General features: G+C 49.8%; 1 protein-coding gene across 1 annotated transcript; it reads right to left on the bottom strand.

The window, feature by feature from the left end:
* Positions 1–562: 562 nt before the first annotated feature.
* On the bottom strand, positions 563–18060 carry SEC61A1 (SEC61 translocon subunit alpha 1). Its single transcript, XM_081823077.1, has 12 exons — positions 17902–18060; positions 17593–17660; positions 14682–14747; positions 14514–14592; positions 13440–13571; positions 11416–11525; positions 10964–11117; positions 6933–7093; positions 5290–5487; positions 4840–5031; positions 4359–4435; positions 563–2630 (listed from the first exon to the last, which is right to left on the bottom strand). The coding sequence occupies exons 1-12, from the start codon at positions 17906–17908 to the stop codon at positions 2444–2446; spliced, it is 1431 nt and encodes a 476-aa protein (XP_081679203.1). The 5' UTR covers positions 17909–18060; the 3' UTR covers positions 563–2443.
* Between the last annotated feature and the right edge of the window lie 1526 nt (positions 18061–19586).

A 19586-nucleotide genomic window follows, 5' to 3' on the forward strand; every position in this document is an offset into this window, starting at 1 on the left:
GGCCCATTGCAGGGGGGCAGCCCTCCTGCCTGCCACCACCATCCACGCGATGCTGGGGTCAGGGCGGGGTGGAAACCCTCCTGGCTCAGCGACGGGTCTGCCCGGCCAGTGACCGGATGTAGTCTGCTGTTGCAGCCAAGGGAAGTGGCACCCCTTGGCCCGGACCGGGAGGGTGCGGAGGTGTGGGCCACAGGCTCCTGCCAGCACCTTCCACGGGGATGGCGCGGTGGGCTGCAGTCACAGGTGAGATGCCAGGCCCCCTCCCACATTCCCGGGAGGGCCTCGGGGCTGCCCGCACGCCGGCCCCGCATCAGCCCGTCACCCGTGTCTCACTTCACCGGAAGCCGGGGCGTGCACCTGATGCCACCACCAGGAGAAGGCCATTTCCCAGGCGAAATGCCTTTCTGAGGCGGCACTTCCATCCAGGGGAGACTTGGGGAGACCTAGGGCACCCTGTGCAAAAGCAGGACGACTGCACCTCACACACACCCGGAGGACACCCCAGCTCTGCCCTCACCGGCCTTCTTGGGGGCTGTAAAGCAAGAGAACGTGACCAAGTGGCTTGTAAAAAGTTGGCTTTATTTGTCACTTATTCACCTTAACTCAGTTATGCCATTTTGGCGTCCACAGTGACAGTCCCCTGCAAGCTGGGGTCAGCCCCCACCCACCGTGATCACGGACCACAGAGCACGAGCCACGCAGGGCCCCACCCATGAGGCTGGCGCCCACAGCGTGCCCACAAGTGGGGCCGAGCGGACTGTGTGCTGCGGGGAGGCTTCGAGTCTCTGCTCAGGACTGGGTCTGACAAGGCCACGTGTGATATGGTGGGATGCCCTGGACTGGGGGGGTCAACAGACCTGTTGGGCCCATCCTGGGTCTGCTGCTGACTTGCCGGGTGGCTTTAGACAAGTCGCTTCTTGTCCCTTGGTCGGTCTGTTTCCTGGTTGGTGCTGCGAGTGAAGTGTCCTAGGAGCTTGGACTCAGCTCTACTGAGTTGTGACCACGGCTCTGTGCTTCGAAGGCCACTGTGTGCCTGCTGCTGGTGGGGTGTCTCTCTCCGTGGGGCCCCGGTGCTCCCTTCTTAGACCTGGGGCATCCTCCAGGGAGAACTCCTCAGGCTCGTGGCGCCCGACTCTGCTGTCCCTGCTGCCAAGCACCACCTGTCCCCCGAGGAGCCTCTCTGCAGACCTTAGAAAAGGTTCCACTGCCTAAAACCTAGGTCCCCTGTTACTACAAACAGAACTCATCTTAGACATCATCGTCTTCTCCTATCCAACACTGGAGCAACTTTTTACTAAAAAAGCAAAAACGAAGACCCTAAGCTCTCTGCCCCTGATTTTGCCTCGGATGTGGGGCCTGCACCCTCCTCTATGCGGGGCGGTGCTGACGGATAAGGACAAGGTGGCATCTGGTCATTTACTTAACATGCATTTGGTCCTAGGCACAGTGAAAAAAGTGCTACAAACATGACGGGAAGGTTTCAGCCTGGAAAGTACGGTGGCCTGCGAAAGCGAAGCCGTCTCCCTGTTTGAGTTCCACCACGGCAGCGAGCGGGAGGCCCGTCCATCGACGAAATGGAAGGACTGCATAGACACGCATCACTTCCAGGGTCTTCTGTACAGAGTCCACCCGGCTAGGCCAGGCGCAACTCCGTAAGGCTGGTGAATCCTGGCCTCGCTCAATCAGAGGACACAGACCGACGACAGAGACGGACAGACATGACGGAGCCAAGCCGACTCCGTGCTCTTCAGCCTCAAAGCCCGACCAGAACAGTCAACAAGAACAGCCAACAGGCACATGCAGAAAAATTAACAGAGGGCCCAAGAGTGTCTTCTGGAAAACCCATCCCTTTCTTTTGGAAGAGACTTGTTCCTAAAAAGCTACTTATAAAAAGGGAAAACAATAGTGTCTTCCAGAGAAACAGTCTGAAGCCAAATACTCTTACCCCTGATTGTGATAGAGACTCACTTGTGAGTCACGTCCACCAGAAAACATGATTTGCTCTCAGCCTCGTGCCCTACGGCCACAACAGAGACATGGCTCCGAGGTTTGTGCTTCTAACCAAAAAGACGCTCCCTTGGTGGGGGAACAGCTCAGACCACTGCAGCCGCCTACGGCACTGAGCAGGTGCGAAGGTTAAAAGTTACACGGACACTTGGGGATGGTCCTTTACCATCCCCACCTCTGGCAGTCAGCTCCATAAAACCTCCCTTCTACCCTCTTTTTGCCAATGCCAGAATAAAAAGCAAAATTTCAAACTGGAAAAATTCTAGCACTTTACAAAGTGGAATGAAAGACTATGAAATTCAAAAACATCATCAAACAAAGGTCCTGGTGCTGGAGCAGCACTCCCCGTGATGAGCGCCTCACGGCGAGGTCTCACTGTTCCCATCCCTTGCAGTTCCGGGCAGGGCCCCCTCTCCCTGGTCCGAGGAGACACGGCTCAGAACAGAAGGGCCCCCATGCTGCCGACCTCACTCTGCTCCTTCACGAAGATTTCAAAGTACTGGTAGATGATTGTGACTGCGAGCAGGATCCCAGTTCCAGACCCGATGGCGCCCAGGAAGTCAGCCAGGACGGAGAGGGCCCCGATGCACAGCCCGCCGAAGGCCGCGGCAGTGGGGATGTACCTGGGGAGTGGGGACCGATCAGCCATGTGCCACCGTGCAGATCCCCACCCCCGGCCTGGCCACGAGAAGTGGCCAGGCCATGAGACATGCCAACCTCTGATTTAGGAACCTGACTCCGAGGCCACTCCACCACCCCCTTGAACCTTCACTGACTCACACGCCTTGATGGCCTAGACTAGGGCTGTGCTCTCCAGCAGGTGCCACATGAACCACATGCGGTTCATGAAACGGGACTACTCCAAATCAAGATGCTGAAGACATCACAAGAGGTTTTGAAAACAAGAACATAAGGGGCGCCTGGGTGGCTCAGTTGGTTAAGCGACTGCCTTCGGCTCAGGTCATGATCCTGGAGTCCCTGGATCGAATCCCGCATCGGGCTCCTTGCTCAGCGAGGAACCTGCTTCTCCCTCTAACCCTCCCCACTCTCATGTACTCTCTCTCTCTCATTCTCGCTCTCTCAAATAAATAAATCTTTAAAAAAAAAAAAAAGAAAAGAAAACAAGAACATAAAGTATCTCATGATACTTTTTCTTATGTTATCTACAACTTGAAATTATAGTCTGAACACGTAGAATTAAATAAAATATATCATTAAGTTTAATCAGTTTCTTTTTACTTTCTTTTTAAGATATAACCTACATGCAACATTTTGTTAGTTTCAGGTATATATATTTTTCTTTAATGTGGCTAGTAGAAAATTTAAAATTTCCTAAGTGGCGTGCAAACTATTACAACTGAATGGTGGTATAAATCTAGAGGCCTCAGAGAAGTCTTATGAAGAGAACATCGCATATCGCCCCTGCAAGAGATCTGAAAACCACCTGAAACTTGCAACGCTGGCTTTTCCTGTGGTTGCTTCCTTTAGGTGAGGCGAGCAAGCTACAGGCGGGCTGTGGGACAAGCCTGGTCTGCCACCTGATCTAGTGAACAGTTTTGCAGGGACACAGCCTCCTTCATCTGCGTACAGTCTGCGGCCGCTGCCCAGTGGCGGCAGAGGGAAGGAGTAGTCACGACAGGCTCAAAAAGCCTGAGATACTTAGTGCCGCCACCCCGCTGCCCAAGAGGCAGCTCCATGGTAAGTGAAAAGGAGGTGCAGACGGCAAAGAGGCACATGCACACCGCAAGGGCCAGCCTGGAGCTGCCTCCTCTCCCGTACCCGACACACCAAGTGCTGTGGCCTCTCCTCTGCGTCCCCAAGTTTCTGCAGCACTTGGGGCCCCCTCCTGCCCCCCTGCCCAAACTCCCACCGTGGCCTCTCGGCGGTTGGCCTGCCCTCCCTCTGGTGGGTCTGCCTCCAGCACTGAGCATCCTAAAGGGACCCTGGGCACTGTCCCTTTCCTGCGCAGCTTCACTAGGCTCACCTCACCTCAGCCCTCATCTGCACTTGGGCACCAGCCCTCAGAGCACAGGTGTGTGTGTGGGGGGCAGTGAGCCCCATGCCCCAGTGGCCAGCTCACTGCCCATACCCTTACCACACCCTCTTGTACGCCTGGGGCCGCGGGCCGCTCTCTTGCTCCCTGGCGGGTCCCTCTTCCAGGAGAGGGGCTGCACGCATTTATTATCCTATCCCCAGTCTCCAGCATCTAGCAAGCACATAAAGAATTAGAGACACAGGGGTCTTTCCTATCCTGTTACCCCAGGGTAGGAGTTAATGAGCCAGAAATCCCTAAGCCAGATCAGGATGCCTCCACAAATGCAGAGTCTGGAGGGCTGGGGGCCAGCACTCACCGATTGAGTTCATGGACCATGGAAGTCTCTCGATGGCCCCTCATCACCATCTGCTGCTCCTTCAGCTGCTTTGCAACCTGCATGATGCCCACCAAGGAGACAACGTTAAATCTGAAACCTGAACTTGAAGGGAAGGCAGACGTGTCTCCTGGTGGGACTCAACGCTCACATCTTTTTCTCTTCTGCGCCCTCAACACTCACACAGGAAACTGCGACTTTGCCGTGGAGAAGTCACGTGACGAGGCCTAACCGCACACTGTGGCTCCAGCTTCCCCAGCTGAGCGCTCACTTACCGCTGCGCTTTAGCTTTGGCCACTAAGGGTTCGGAACTGCCCCACAATGAGCATGAAGCGTCTGCGGGTGTTCACAGACCGCTTTCTTAGCAAGAGGAGACAGGCTGAGACCCCTCAGGCCCCAGATGGATAAGGACTATTGTTTCCTGGTTTAACCTCTCTAGAAACTTACTGTAACTCATACTTACATCTTTGGCAGAGGAGCCCGAGACCTCGATCCATGTTTTGGAGAAGAATGCACACGAGCCGAGCATGAACACTATATACACCACGGCATGGACAGGATCTTCTAACACGGAGCCAAAAGATTCTGGCGGGGACAGGTAATAGCAAAGGCCGCCGACTGGATACGCACGCGCTGGGCCCCCGGAAGAGGTATCCTGGAAAGAATACGCAGGGAGCCTGTGAGAGCCGTTTCGTCATACCTCCGCATCAGGACAGACATAGTTCTGAGCAGATGACAAAAAGACGACGATTTTGCTCAAGTGCCCGTAGTACAGTTCCCTCACCGAAAAGGGAATTGAATGTGCTGAATCTGTAAAGGGCATGATTAGCAAATACCCACGGGTGAAATATCTGGTCACATGCAGCAACCTGCCGCGGCGCTAAAACTGATGGCCCCGAGCGGCCGTACTTACAGACCAGGTGCCCAGCAGGCTGACCAGCAGATTGCCACTGAAGCGGGCGGACAGCATCTGGGAGATGACGTACAGGTTGGACACCAGGGCGGACTGCAGGATGATGGGGATGTTGGAGGTGTAGAAGAGCTTGATAGGGTAGGTATTGTACTGGCCTCGGTAACGGGCTGACTTGATGGGCAGGTCCACGCGGAAGCCCTGAGACACCAAACAGAGCAGAATGCCCTTCACTGCCTCATCCGGCCCACTGCCCAGAAGCCCCGGCCAGCCGGGGACAGCCACCAGGGAGCCGGCCCCAAGCACTGCTGCCAGGGCTCTGGTTCCCCTGCCTTAGCCATCTCTGCACCTGGGGGCATTGGAACAGAAGGTTCCCAGAAGGGGCGCCTCGGTGGCTCAGTCAGTTAAGCGTCTGCCTTCGGCTTAGGTCATGATCGTTGAGCCCCACGTCGGGCTCCCTGCTCAGCGGGGAGCCAGCTTCTCCCTCTCCCTCTGCCCCTCTCCCACACTCCTGTGCTCTCGTGCGCTCTCTCTTCTCTCCTTCTGTTCTCTCTCTCAAATAAATAAGTAAAATCTTAAAAAAAAAAAAAGGCTCCCAGAAATACTGGCTTAAAAATGCACCAAAGCCCAGCAGAGATAATCCCATTTTTGTCAGAAACCAAAGTCCAGCACATTACATCCAGCTCTATGTAGAATATACTAGAAAAGCCTGAAGAACACCTGCCCAAGTCCTAGCAGTGCTTCTCTCGCCTATGCTTTCAGTGGCTCCAAGACCATGCCACCACAGCATCTGCCTTGCACCCGAGAACAGCCATTTAGGAAGTTTCTAATCATACACAGAAAAGCCAAGCTTTTCTATGAATATGACCTCTCCCTCGGAAACCCTTGGAGGAAGGGTTTCTTCTGTATGATTTTCACAAACCCTCAGTGCCTAGAACAGGGCTTAGAATATGTAAGACTTAAAATAAAATCTTCATGCTCCAAATGCAAATACTTGCCAAGCCCCTAAAGAGTCCGCTTGTTAGTAATGAGGCATCTGAGTCTTAGCCAAAGGAACAGAACTGTTCGCTCCTCGGAAAAAGCATTTGCCTGGTTTAAATACCTTTCCAACAAGCATTCAACTACTCTCTCAACTGCTGTCTCTTCTTGTCAATAAATATTAGAATACAAAGTGGCTGATCAAGAAATACAGAGATTAATCCGACTACAGAAAAGCCAACTGGCAGTTCAGCTCTCTTGTTCAGAAGCAAGTGACACAGACGAATAATGTGAAGGGTAAGAGGAAGGCCTTTTCCAAGATGAGGCTCCTGCCTACAATTATGGTACAAACTTTGGGTAAGACAGAGACGAGGTGTTAAAGTTTGGTTACTTTTCACTTCTCTTGAACTAAGGACTTAAAATACCTTCTGTCAGCAGGCCCAATGCAAAGGAACACAATTCCAGAAATGTTAGCTCTGCCTCAACTGTTTCGTTCTGGCAAGTCCCCCGACTCAGTGGAAGGAACCTGTCCTTGAAATGCCATCTCATGTCAGTACAATGCGATGGGATAGGCTCCCCCTGGGTGTGGGTGGGGGACGCGTACACCAAGGCATTCTGACACTTAAATGCAGACCATCAAAACTCACCACGCTGGGGTCTGGACGCACCTGGAAATAGATCACCACTGCAAAGACAAAGATGGTGGCGATCAGATTCATAAGGTTGGGAAGATTCTGGCGGTAGAAGGCCTCTCGAAGGGCTCGGACCTTGTCGGTGCGGGTGGCCAGGAGATGGAAGAGTGCAATGATGGCGCCTTCGAATTCCATTCCTGTTGGTGAAGGAGAGGGTGCACGTGGTAAAGAAACCACCCACCAACTAAATTTGGCTAAGGATTTTCTCAGTGGCCAAAAAGACTAAGTCCTACCATTTGCAGTGCCTACTCCCATAACCACAGGGAGAGAGTTCTCTCATCCACTGCTTTTGTAGAGACTGCAACCTGCAGAAAGGGCTATCTTACCTTCTGAATTAATTGATCTCAATTCTTTAGCATGTACGAATCAATGGCTACTGGATGTATGGCATGACGATCAGTTACAAAAACATAAAGGCAGGGTCTGCTGAACCCCAGTTGAAGGGGCCCTACACTGAAGAGGGGCCTCCAAGCTGCCAGATTCTCTTCCCAGAAATGCCCGGCCAGTCGGAGCATCAGCCCCTCCGAGGGGAGGGTGGGGCTCGGGCTCTGCTCCCTACATGGATGGCCAAGCGCAAAGGACCACACGTGCGCCCACCACAAGGCTGATCCAAATCCGAGTTGATGCCCTATGCCGAGAGGGTGTGGAAGGAGGCAGCCCAGTAAGAGCCAGGAAACCACAGGCATGAAGCAGGCTGAGCTTGCCAGAGACTGAAGGGAAAGAGCGAGACTGGGTACTTGACCTGAGGAGCAGGCAGCAGAGGGACAAGTGAGAGGAACCCGGGGAGCACAGGGCGTCAGTATGGCCTAGAGTTGTCTTAATTTTCAAGAAATTTATAGAGTTAAACAAACAAAAGCCAAAGCAAGGAACAAGAGCACCGTGTTACTGTGTAATCTCTGCTAACCCAGGACAGTCTATGTCATGACACAGTCTGGCGGCGCGCATGCCTGAAGCTAGTGCCATGTCTAGAGCCATGGTCTCTGAGGGCAGCTGGGGGCACGGGTAACAGTCGCGTGAGGTACGCCCTGGGACTGTCCTGCCACAGCATTTGCTCAAGTTTCTAACACATGGCGGCTGGCACCACCTGCTGCTGTTCCCGGGCCATTTCAAGACGAGGCTGTAGGCCAACCATCTAATGGGCATCACCACGGACCTCTTCTGGAATGTGGCTTCTGTGAAAGAAACACTGTCCCAACTGTCAGTAATTCCTCACCTCACCCTGGGACGCTGCGCTCAGTCCCCACGCAGCCCTGCTCCCAGGCTTGTGACAGCACTGGCCTGTCTTCCCAGGGCGCAGGGTTCAGGGATCTGAGAGCTGGAGCCAGGACAAGCGCGTGCCTCACAGGGGACGCCGCCCCAGCCGCCGGGGAAGAACTTGTTCCCTTCTGCCCTCTGTCCACACTGCTGATCTCAGCTCCGACTCCTCTCCCCTTGTTCATTCTGCACCAGCACACGCGCTGGCCTTGAACACCAGCTATGCTCCCACCTCAGGGCCTTGGCAGCTGGCTGTTCCCTCCAAATGGGACATTCTTTGCACAGTCCCTCCCCTCGGCAGGACTTTGTTCCAAGGTGGGGGATGCTGAGAGGGGATCTTCCTGATCACCCAGACTAGCCCTGTGACAACCCTCCCAGCATCTCCGTCTTCTTTCTCTGTCTTGTTTTTCCCCGAGGTACCTGTTGTAACACCTGCCATGTGAAACACTCAAGCTCACTCTGCATTCCCAGTGGCCAGACAGTGCCTGGTCCTTCACAGATGCCTAGTAAAGTATTTGTTGAGTGAAGGGCAATGCCAGGGTTAAGCTCTAGTTCTCCTAACTTTTAACATCATTTCTTAAAATTCACTACCTGCTGCATCTCTGGGGACAGGACAGAGCTTCCAAGTGTGAAGAGTTACTTCAGGTGCAGAGGCTAAGGGTCCCCGCTAATCCCATCTGGGCTGTTCCACTTGCCCAGGGAATGGCTGTTCTCCCGTGAGAGGGTCACGGTCACGGACGCATTTCCATGTGCACAAGCCACACTGTAGCAGAGTTCCAGATGTGCTGCCATACTGTCTTCTCAGGCCTGTGACCGTTGTGACCTCTGCCCTCCTCCACCAGGGCCCAGTCCTCGAGACCCCACTCCTCCCTTTCCCCTCACCCCACAGTTCTCACGTCAGCACTCACTGCCCACACATGCGCCTCAGAGGGACCCTTCCTGGCTGCGCTTCTTTCCGGCTCAGCCCCAAACACGACCAGCTGACAGTGAAACACTTTTAAAGCCAGAAACACACCCAACTCTGCTCTGCGATTTTCCATCACCCTTGAAAGAACCTCCTTTGTCCCATCTCTTACACTCTTATCTCGTGCCTTTGCCCCGTGCTTTCCACCTTGGGCTGGCTGGTCAAAGCTGGACGACGGAACAGCTATCAGGCTGTGTTCTCCACCCATCTTCCCCTCGAGTCCAAGCTGAATCACTCCTTCCACGCTCCAACCCCCACCGCCTCACTGGCCTGCTCCTCAATGGAAGGTGGCTTCTGGGCCTTTACTGACTCCTCCCCTCCTGGGCCCCACTCTGGTATCACTTCCTCATACTTCAGGATGCTCCCAGGCCAGTTACAGTGATAGTCTTCACAAACCTGAACCCTTATGATCTCCCTTACCCTCCTGCCTTTTCACACCCATCCCTGAAAAACCTTGTTCCACCCTCTCGTTTCTCCCAATTTGTCCTGAATTTCCTACAATTCCAGAAGTGCCCAGGGAGGAACCAAGTCTGCTCCTGTCTCCTCTTCTCTAAGGCTCTTCTGACAGTTCCTATGTCAACCTACACTCTTTTCCTTGTAATCTACTGGGTGCATGTGGCCTTCATTTGTCCAGGGACCTACTTTGAGTCTCACTATAGAGATCACTTGGTCTCTGGATGCCAGGGACTGTTTCCAGCACTCATCTCTAAGATAAATACACGTATGAATATTTATTTCTCATGAGACTCAGAATTCTGAGTGAATAACATAGTGATGAAAAAACCTGATTTTCCTTTCCTAGTAAGTCACACTTCCCTAAATAGGAACTTTTATTAAAGACACAGATTGCCTTCTTTGTAGGTAGAACATTTACACGAGACATACATCTATTTTGAGCCAGGCATCACAGAATTTTATGTTATTTCTCATTAATCCTGGCCCCCACGGCTCATAGGCAGAGGACTGTGCCCAAGGCCACTTAGCTACTACCAGCAACTGCCAGGACTTAAACGCAGTGAGCTCCAAGTTCAGGCCTCTCTCCCAAAACTGCCCCTCACACGAGCAAGTGCATTGGTTCTGTAATTTCATTTTTAGAAACTTATTCACTGCGAGCAACTGCCAAGATCTGTAAAGATGAACGTGTGAGGATGTGCGCCGTCTCACTGCTGCAACAACAGCGAAACTGGCAACAACCTCTGTGTCCATCACAAGACTGGTTATAATAAATATTGCTGGGGCGCCTGGGTGGCTCAGTCATTAAGCGTCTGCCTTTGGCTCAGGTCATGATCTCAGGGTCCTGGGATCGAGCCCCGCATCGGGCTCTCTGCTCGGCAGGAAGCCTGCTTCTCCCTCTCCCCCTCCCTCTGCTTGTGTTCCCTCTCTCGCTGTGTCTCTCTCTGTCAAATAAATAAATAAAACCATAAATAAATAAATAAATAAATAAATAAATAAATAAATGCTTCATCCTTGCAATGGAAGTCCATACTGTGCTGAGGAAAACGAGGCGAAATTATGTATTCTGGCACGGCAAATGTCCATGAAATACACGAAAAATGCAAGTTAGACATCTTGATGAGCACAAACCTATCTGTGTTTAAAAAATTCTGCAGATAGAGGTTACTTTAAAAAACAAAAACGGAAACTCTGCAGATACACACAGGAAAATTACAAGAGATGTACCTAAAACTAAGCTAATTTTTCCTTGGCACGGGGGAACTTCTGTTTCCTGCCTTGCACACGTTGATACTTTTTACTAAACCCTGTCCCCAGGGAAGGCCAGGGCCCTTACCTCGGCCGGTGTTGACAGTGGTGGGGCTGAAGGCCTTCCACACGATGGTCTCGCAGATGTTCGTGGCAATGAAGAGGGAGATCCCAGAGCCCAGGCCATACCCTTTTTGCAGAAGTTCATCCAAAAGCAAGACAATTAAGCCAGCAACAAAGAGCTGTGAAAATTTAAAGAGAAAAGAAAAAAAAATAAAGAAACCCTAAAAGACTGCGCATTACTGTTCTTCACGGGCCTGGTTCTTTCCTTCCATAGTACCGAGCATCTCTGCTATCAATGCTAAAGGCAGGGTAGGCCTCAGACAGTAGAGCCTTCCTCTGGTGAACTCGGGAAGGCTACCCCAGGGGCCCCGGCTTCTTCTCATGCTTCTTTTAAGCACGCCTCAGCTCTGTCCTTCAGGAGTCTAAGTGAGTGGGAGGGGCTACTCCGAAGGGGGGCCATGGCAGAGCTGCACAGACCTGAATGGTGATTAACAGGCAGATTCCAGCACCCATTTCAGAAGGATCTCCGTACATTCCTGTCATCACGTACACGATGGACTGGCCGATGGTAATGATCATGCCGAATACTGGAATCACAAGAACACAGTGTTCTCAAAGTGGGACACTCCACGGTCTGGAGAGAACAGTTCCAGAACACCTACTGTGCGCCAGGCATCAGGGAGGACGACAATGGAAATGAAGAATACAGACAATGCCCGCGAGGAGCTCGATCCAGGAACACTCAGTAGCCCCATGGCCAAGGTACAAGAGTACTGAGTACAAATACTCAAATGCCTTCTAACAAAAGCCCATGACCTCTTTGATTTCAGCTTCTCCTAAATTCACTTTCCTTTCAGTAATGGCAGGAGAAAAAGAGTTGAAATGTACTAATCTAGTACTTATTTTTTTTAAGATTTCATTTGTTTATTTGACAGAGAAAGAGAGTGAGAGAGCATAAGCAGGGCGAGTGGCAGAGGAAGAGGGAGAAGCAGACTCCCCAGAGTCCAATGCGGGGCTTGATCCTAGGACTCCGGGATCATGACCTGAGCCAAAGGCAGACTGAGCGACCCAGGCGCCCCACTAATCTAGTTCTTATGAAAGGTGAGTCAGGGAGCAAGGGAAGACGATGTCCAGAGGCACGTGATTTGGTGATGGCACTGACCTGCAGCACCCAAACTCAGGTCAGGTCACTTGGGCTCTGGAGAACTCCCTAGCTTGAATACGTGCCTGGGCCCTCTACAGGCCCATCATCCGGGTCTGAGTCCAGCACACTGAATATTAGCTCTGGGATAAGGTGATCCCTTCCCAGCTTGTAGTTAATGTGCTTTTAAAGAAAAAAACTCAGAAAGTAATCAATTTAGTTACTAGTCCCGTTTCCTTAGCCACAAAGCTCTTCTGGCCCAAGAGACACTTTCGTTTTTGTATGAACATGTCTTTGTTTCTTGTAGCTCATTAGACTCCATTGTTAGGCACAGTGGAATCCACATGTTTTTATTGGTTCCACAATACTAGATGGGTTTGGGATTCAATTTCAGCTTTTCTGCTTAGTTTGCACATAAAATACAATTTTACTCCAAAGTGCCCATCAAATAGTTTCCATTTGACTTTTTTAAAAAGTGCCTAATAAAACAGATGTCTTAAGACAGAAAAATTTCAAAAAACTGTCCAAAACTAAAGAGAAAATGGCTGATTTGTGCTTTTGAAAAATAATACATGTGTATATTTTTAAATCCTGATTTGTGTCTGAAACTGACAAGTCTGAATTGGATTAGTCTTTCTTGCTCAGTCATTTAACTTACTAACTTCAGAAGATCTGTAAAACATGCTGGTGTGGAAGAAAACATGGCTGCGTACACAGCTGTAAATGTCATTTCCTAATTAATACATTTCACTTCACAGCCAGAGGCTGCACGTGGTTCATTCTGAGGACTGGTTACTATTACTAGTAACATATTATTTGCTATAAAGCAAATACCATTATTATCCTCACTATTACAGATGAAGAGACGGAGACTTCAGAGCTGTCATCTAACTTCGTCCCAGGTCAGAGCTAGGACATAGCAGAGCTGGATGGAGAGGACCCCTTTCCCCTAAGCTGAATCCTTTCCAACTCCCAGCAGAGAGAAAACACACTTGTCGGGTAACTACTGTGGGCCAGGCACTGAGAGATTTTACACACACTATTCAATTGAAGTGTTACAACAGCTCTGAAGTTTTCCTTCTAAGTGGTAAGGAAATTGTGGCTGGTGGAGGGTGACACTGCCAAGCCCTGCAAGCCCTGCTCCTTCCCCTCGATCACATGGCGTCTGGGGCCTGTGCCCACCCCTGCCTCATCCAGCCCGTCCAGGTGCTCTCTTGCTAACATAGTCCACAGTACATACAGGGTTGGTGGGCCAAGAAGGTTACATTGTACAAAAACACCTGTTTTGATGCCCTAATCTTTAGAGCAAATTTGAATTCTCACCTACAGACATCTGAACATTATTCAAAATCTCACTTACACTTTTGGGCTCCATTGAAGAGGGCTCGGTCTTTCGGAGTGTCACCAACTTCAATTATTTTAGCGCCAGCCAAGAGCTGCATGATGAGGCCGGAGGTGACAATGGGAGAGATACCCAGCTCCATCAATGTGCCTTGAAGAAAGGGCAAGGCAAAACACAGCCAGTATGAGCTTAGAAAAGCAACACATTATTAAGAAAACGAATGAGCAAAATTCGACGGTGTGCCCTGTATACAAATCCGATGTGTTTCAGTTTGCTAGCAGCATTTAATTTCAAAAATAATCCCTAAATATCAATGATTAGAGTATAATTCAATTCATTCTGTTCAGTCTGTCAGGCAACATCTTATTCTGTTTAGGAAGTCACGTGGCATTTAAACAGACAACTGCATTTAAATTCACCCCAAACAGATTCATTCTGGTTTCACAGAGATAAGAAAGGTTCGTCTCTTCATCAGTTAATAAAAAAGGATAACATTCAGATAATTTCCAGAGTTTGGAAAGAAGGTCTGCACCATTGTATCTAGTTGTGAATAAACCTCTATTTCCATTATGCTAAAATGAGCTACACTTCCAACTGATTTAGAACTTAATTTGAACTATGTTTAAAAAGCGAGTTAATCAAAAGCAGTATCAACATAAATGTTCAAATCCTACCCCCCATAGGTAATGGGTTAGAGTATACAAAACACTGTTACGTATTTTTTTGGACATGTATATGTAACCTATAGATATAAAGATGTAGCTCAGAAATAAATTACATATTCTAAAGAATGTTATCAAAACAGGAGAAAGACTGGTACAAATGCCATCATTTCAGTTGTTTAAAAAACATTCTAGTTTTTCCATGTTTTTTTATCCTCTACAACCTAGACTTATCTTGTTATTACAGGTTTTATGTTGCATTCAAATGCCTCGGTGCTGAATTGGGCATCTGCTCAGGCTATTCAGCACAGGGCGCTAGCATTCCTCCCTAACACTCTCTGAATTCCACGTAAAGCCGAAGCCTGTAATTTAACCGAAGGAGGCCAGTCAAATCCACATTGCAGAGTGGTACAGATGGCCAGAGACCTACCTCTGTTAGAGGCTAGAATCACTCTCATCCAATAGAAAGGGTCAGCTGAATCTGAAGACATGATACCAAATAGCGGGATCTGGAAACAAGCAGAGAAAAGGAGTCAGCACATTGACCCCCAGCCTGCTCTTCACCCCACCCCAATTCTGGAATGGGAACTGTGCTTACCTGGCAGCATACTAAGAAGATAAAGAGGGTGATTGCGGTCCACAGCACTTTCTCCTTAAATTGAATCTACAGTGGAAGAGAATGCATTAAGGCAGTGGTTATTTATATAAGCAAGTTAATAGAAATGAACTTGAATTGGACCCCTTTCTCTGTTCACCAGAGAAGTGAGCCTTGAACACTCCAAACTGTGTGCCAAACACAAGCACTGAAACCTGAGTATGTATGCTGCATACCTTCTATGTACAAGACAGTTATGCAGAGACCTTCACACGTACCATTTCATTTGATCCTCATATCACATAGTGTTATCTTTACAATGAGAAAACAGTCTTAGGAAAGCTAACTTGTCCCAAATCTCACAGCTGAAGTGAGTTTTGAGTGCAAAACCTTTGCTCTTAATCACCAGCATTAACAGTTTAGGATCAGATCCCAGATCAAACAATGTTCCAACAACAAGGAATTCCTAAAACAGACCAGTCCTTACAACCAGCCAAGGATAGTGATCATTCAAAAAGGCTTTGTAATTGATAAAATCTTCCAATTCTGTAGCTAACCAATTGGCAATGTGTGATAGTTCCACAGTGTATTTGCTATGAATTAAGGGTAAAACAATGTAATAAAAAATACTGGGGGGGAAGGCAAGGAGAGTTACACCTTTAACCTACTCAATGCCTACTAATAGCACCTATTTAAGACTTTTCACATCTCCTTGGGTACACAGGTAGGCCAAGTGACTACTGGGAATTATTTTACAGATGACGAGTAAGTACCATCAGATAAATTTAGAATCCCCTCCCGAGGTCCCTCTGGTACCAAGTAGAACCGGCAGCTTTTCCAGGTGTTCTGCCTCAACAACTGATTGCCTTCCCTAGTACTTGCTGCCTATCCTGCAAGAAGGGGTTTAAAGGGCTTAAAAAACACCGTTAATTATTGTGTGGACTAAGGATTTTGATATGAAAAAATACCTTGTGGGCGACAGCATTAAGTGAACAAAACTGTGCTCTGAAAAAGTACTTTTTAACTGGAGGGGAGAAGTCTAAAGTCTACACAAGCTCTGAGACATAGTCTGACTCTCTGGTCAGAATAGAAGTTGAGGTCTTCCATGACTGCCTTTAGGCAGGCCCCAAGAAGACTGCCATGCAAAGGCTGTGGGCACTCACATGAAGCTGGGGTGAATTCACAGAACCCTTCTTCCTCTTGAGAATGCTCCCTTTCCCACCTGTCACCTCACCACACCAAGAAATTAGGAGGCCAAGGGAAGGCAACACCACTTCCAGCTAACTAGTTGAAAGGATTCTTTATGGGAAAAAAGAGTAGACAATTTTTATAAGACTCCTCATTTCTTAATAACCAAGTCTCCTCTCCTGGATGCAGCCAAATTCAACAGCAAAACTTCAAAAGCTCTTTATCTCAGTCCTGTCTACTTTACCTTTGAAATAGCCCCTGAATCAGCCAACAATCACTTCTCATTCAAAAAGCTTTTGAAATTGATAAAATCTTGCTATTCTGTAGTTAACTAATTTGCAATATGTGATAGTCCCACAGTGTATTTGCTATGAATTAAGGGTAAAACAATGTAATAAAAAGTACTGGGAGGGGGGCAGGGAGCCCACCCCATACACCCTCTGTTACAAAAGCCTTGAAACCACTCTCATTTTGTACCGATTTCCAGAGCATTTTCTAATCACCTGGCCCTTCCATTGCTCCCCACCACCCTTTATGTTCCAGCAATATGGTCCTACAGCTAACACCCTCCCACCTGCTTGTCTGCTTTGCACACCATATATTCCTTATGCCTGGAATTCCTTTCCCTCTCCTCAAAAAAATTATTCTTCCATTAAAACCACCATCAGAAACCACATCTTCCAGAATTAAGCCCTTCCCGAGCCACTGCTACACCTTGCACATGTTTTCACTGCTCCATCTACCACACTTAGTTACAAGGCCAAGGTCAGACAGCTATTAAGAGGTTTGTAAGGGTGGGTCCCAGGCTTGTCTACCTCCAGAGCTATACCTTCTCTACTATGCTAGGCTGTTGGGGTGTAAGGGACAACTTTGTATTTTGCCCCTCAAAGGCAGCACGTATGTGAAGCACTTATACAAAATGATTTTAAGTTAAAAAAAAAAAAGGAGACTTCAAGAATGTAAGTGTCCATATTGATGTCAAGTACACAGATGTATATGTGAATGCATGAACAACAGTCTGAAAAGAATCTAAAGACAAAAATCTTTTACTATTCATTCTCTTGAATGCAAGAATCTAAATAAAACTTCCCCATTGTTTAACAGCTTTACTAACATTGGCAATACTCGCTATCCTGGGCTGTGTAGGAGCAGAAATTCTGATAAAGGTTCTGCATTTTTATCTTCTCACGTTTTAATATGTCTGCTGTAAAAAGCAGGGTTCACAAAATGCCCTTTTTCTCTGTACCTTTTATGGCGACTGTCAGAGTACTAACTCATATGCACAGGACAAAGTGACTGCTCTTAGCTCCTTTTAGCACATGCACACTAAAAGCTTCTCCTAGGAAAAAACAACCCAGCCCTGAAGTGCTCCTGTTGAAGGTGAAGAAGGAAAGGTAACTCAATCCGAGTATCCTGAGGCTTTTGAGGCCTTATTCATTCACCGCCGAGATCCACTTTTGGGACAGAGCAAACCGGAGGCTTTGTCTGCTGGAGTAAAAGCCACAAAAGATGCTCCAAATAAAGCACCACGATTTCGGTGGAAATTCCCACACAACCAGGTCACCTTCCGACAAAGCTCAGGAGTATACACAACTACACTCCAGGAGAAAGGGATGGCAAACAGAGTTTCCATCTGGCGTGTTGAAGCCATTTTTAATTGTACTGTAAACTTCGAGCGCCCAGACATTTCATGAAACCTTCTTGGACGGCGATTTCGGGGACTTACCTTCCTCTCCGGCTTCTGAATTTCCGGCAGGATGACACAGAAGGGCTTGATGACTTCCAGAAATTTGACTTTGATGGGAGAGACAAAAGCAAAGTTAGGGCACGTAAAAACCTTCCCCGCTCCCTGGGGAAGCGTTCTGCCTAGCATGAGTAGGAGCAGGGACTAGGGGAGCAGACCGCGCACGGGGGCGCGGGCCTCGGTCTGCGGGGACCCGGGCGGGCCCGGGGGTGGCCGCTCGCCCGGACCGGTGAGGGGAAGGGGGGTTTTGATCCTTCCCGGCGCTGCTGGGGGCTGCCCCGAGGGACTCACTCGCCATGGCGGCGGTAGCTCGGGCTCCGGATCCCGCTTCTGCTCCGCTCCACTCCGGGTGAGGTGAGGCTGTCCGCGGCCCAGCCCGCTCCGGAGCACTGCACCTCTACCGAGAGACACGTCAGTGCTAGCACCGCGGCGAGCGGCGCGGCGCGGCGCGGGGCGGAGCTGGGGGCGGGCCGCAGGCTGCTTCCGCTTCCTGCCACGCGCTGCGGGCCGGCCGCGGCGCCGCACAGCTGCCGCCGAGACCACAACTCCCGGCATGCAGCAGGGCTCCTGGGCCTCCCGGGAAGAGGGTGCGAGACGCCGGGGCGGGGCGCGTCGCGGGGCACGCCGGGATTGGGAGTGTGCTGAGGCTGCGCAGAGCTGGCTAAGCGAGAGCGGTCGGTGCAGGCTGTGTTGTGGCTTCAGAGGCTGGGTGGGCGTCGGCTAGTGGAGAACCTGAGGCAAAGGGCAGAAGCCGTCTGTGCCCACAGCCCTGCGAGCAAGTTGATGTCCCAGGTCACCTCTATGCCCTTCATAGTACTTATAACTATGAATTAGGAAATAGAGTGTAAGCTCCTTTGATCAGGAGCCTGTGTCCCGGCGCAGACCGAAATGCCCGGCTCCTTGTAGGTGCCTGGCTAGTGAGGCCGACGGAACACCCTCGTTTGTTGAGTCATTCAGCAAACCCGGAGGCCTGCCCTGGGCACAGGGCCTCGGAAATGACTCCTGCCGAGTCCCTGCCATCTGAGGACGAATGGGGTGAATTCGTGGAGAGACAGATGGTCAGAGAAGAACTGGGAAAGCTCCTGATACAGTTAGGCCTGCTAGGGAATCCAGGAAGGCCTCCCAGGAGAGTTGCTTTTCTGCTAAACCTCGACGGATTCCGGCAACAAGAAATGAGGGAGGAGGGTGCCCCAGCTTGAGGAAACCTTTTTGAGCAAGGCATGGCGGTATGACCGCCTGAGATCTTTGGGGGGAAATGTCCTGTTTGGCTGGGGCAAAGGATATGTGAAGAGAAACAATATGATTTAACGTTCGTGGGGGATAATAGGTGGGGCAAGGTATGCTAGACACGGAGTTTGGAATTTATTTATTTATTTATTTTTTTTTTTAAGATTTTATTTATTTATTTGAGAGAGAGAGAAAGCATGAGGTGGGGAGGGTCAGAGGGAGAAGCAGACTCCTCGCTGAGCAAGGAGCCCGATGCGGGACTCGATCCCGGGACTCCAGGATCATGACCTGAGCCGAAGGCAGTCGCTTAACCAACTGAGCCACCCAGGCGCCCTGGAATTTATTTTTGAGCCATGTGTAATCACGGTAGCATGTGATAAGTGTTCTAAAAGAGACGAGAGAGACTTAAGTTGTGATCATTTAGAGGAAGAGGAGGTGTGTGATGCTGGCTGGGGATTAGGGAAGGTTTCAGGGAGCTAAATCATGACCTGGACTGATCTAAGTTGGAGGTGTAGATGTGGCAAGATGCTTTTTTGGTAATACTAATTTAGGGATTGCTATTTCTATTTGCCCCCCCCCCTCCCATTTCTAGCGTGTGGCCAGGATTTGCAAATCTTTACCTCAGAAAGTTTGGTAGGACAGGAAGTCTTTTTCTGAGAATCAAACCCAGGGGTGGGAAGTTACAGTGTTACCAGAGGCAGGTAGGTAACTTCATTGAGTGAAGTGGTCCAGGTGTGACATCACTTGAT

This window comes from Leptonychotes weddellii, chromosome 1, assembly GCF_054177405.1.
Source record: "Leptonychotes weddellii isolate Sample4059 chromosome 1, ASM5417740v2, whole genome shotgun sequence".
In the NCBI taxonomy this organism is placed as follows: Eukaryota; Metazoa; Chordata; class Mammalia; order Carnivora; family Phocidae; genus Leptonychotes; species Leptonychotes weddellii.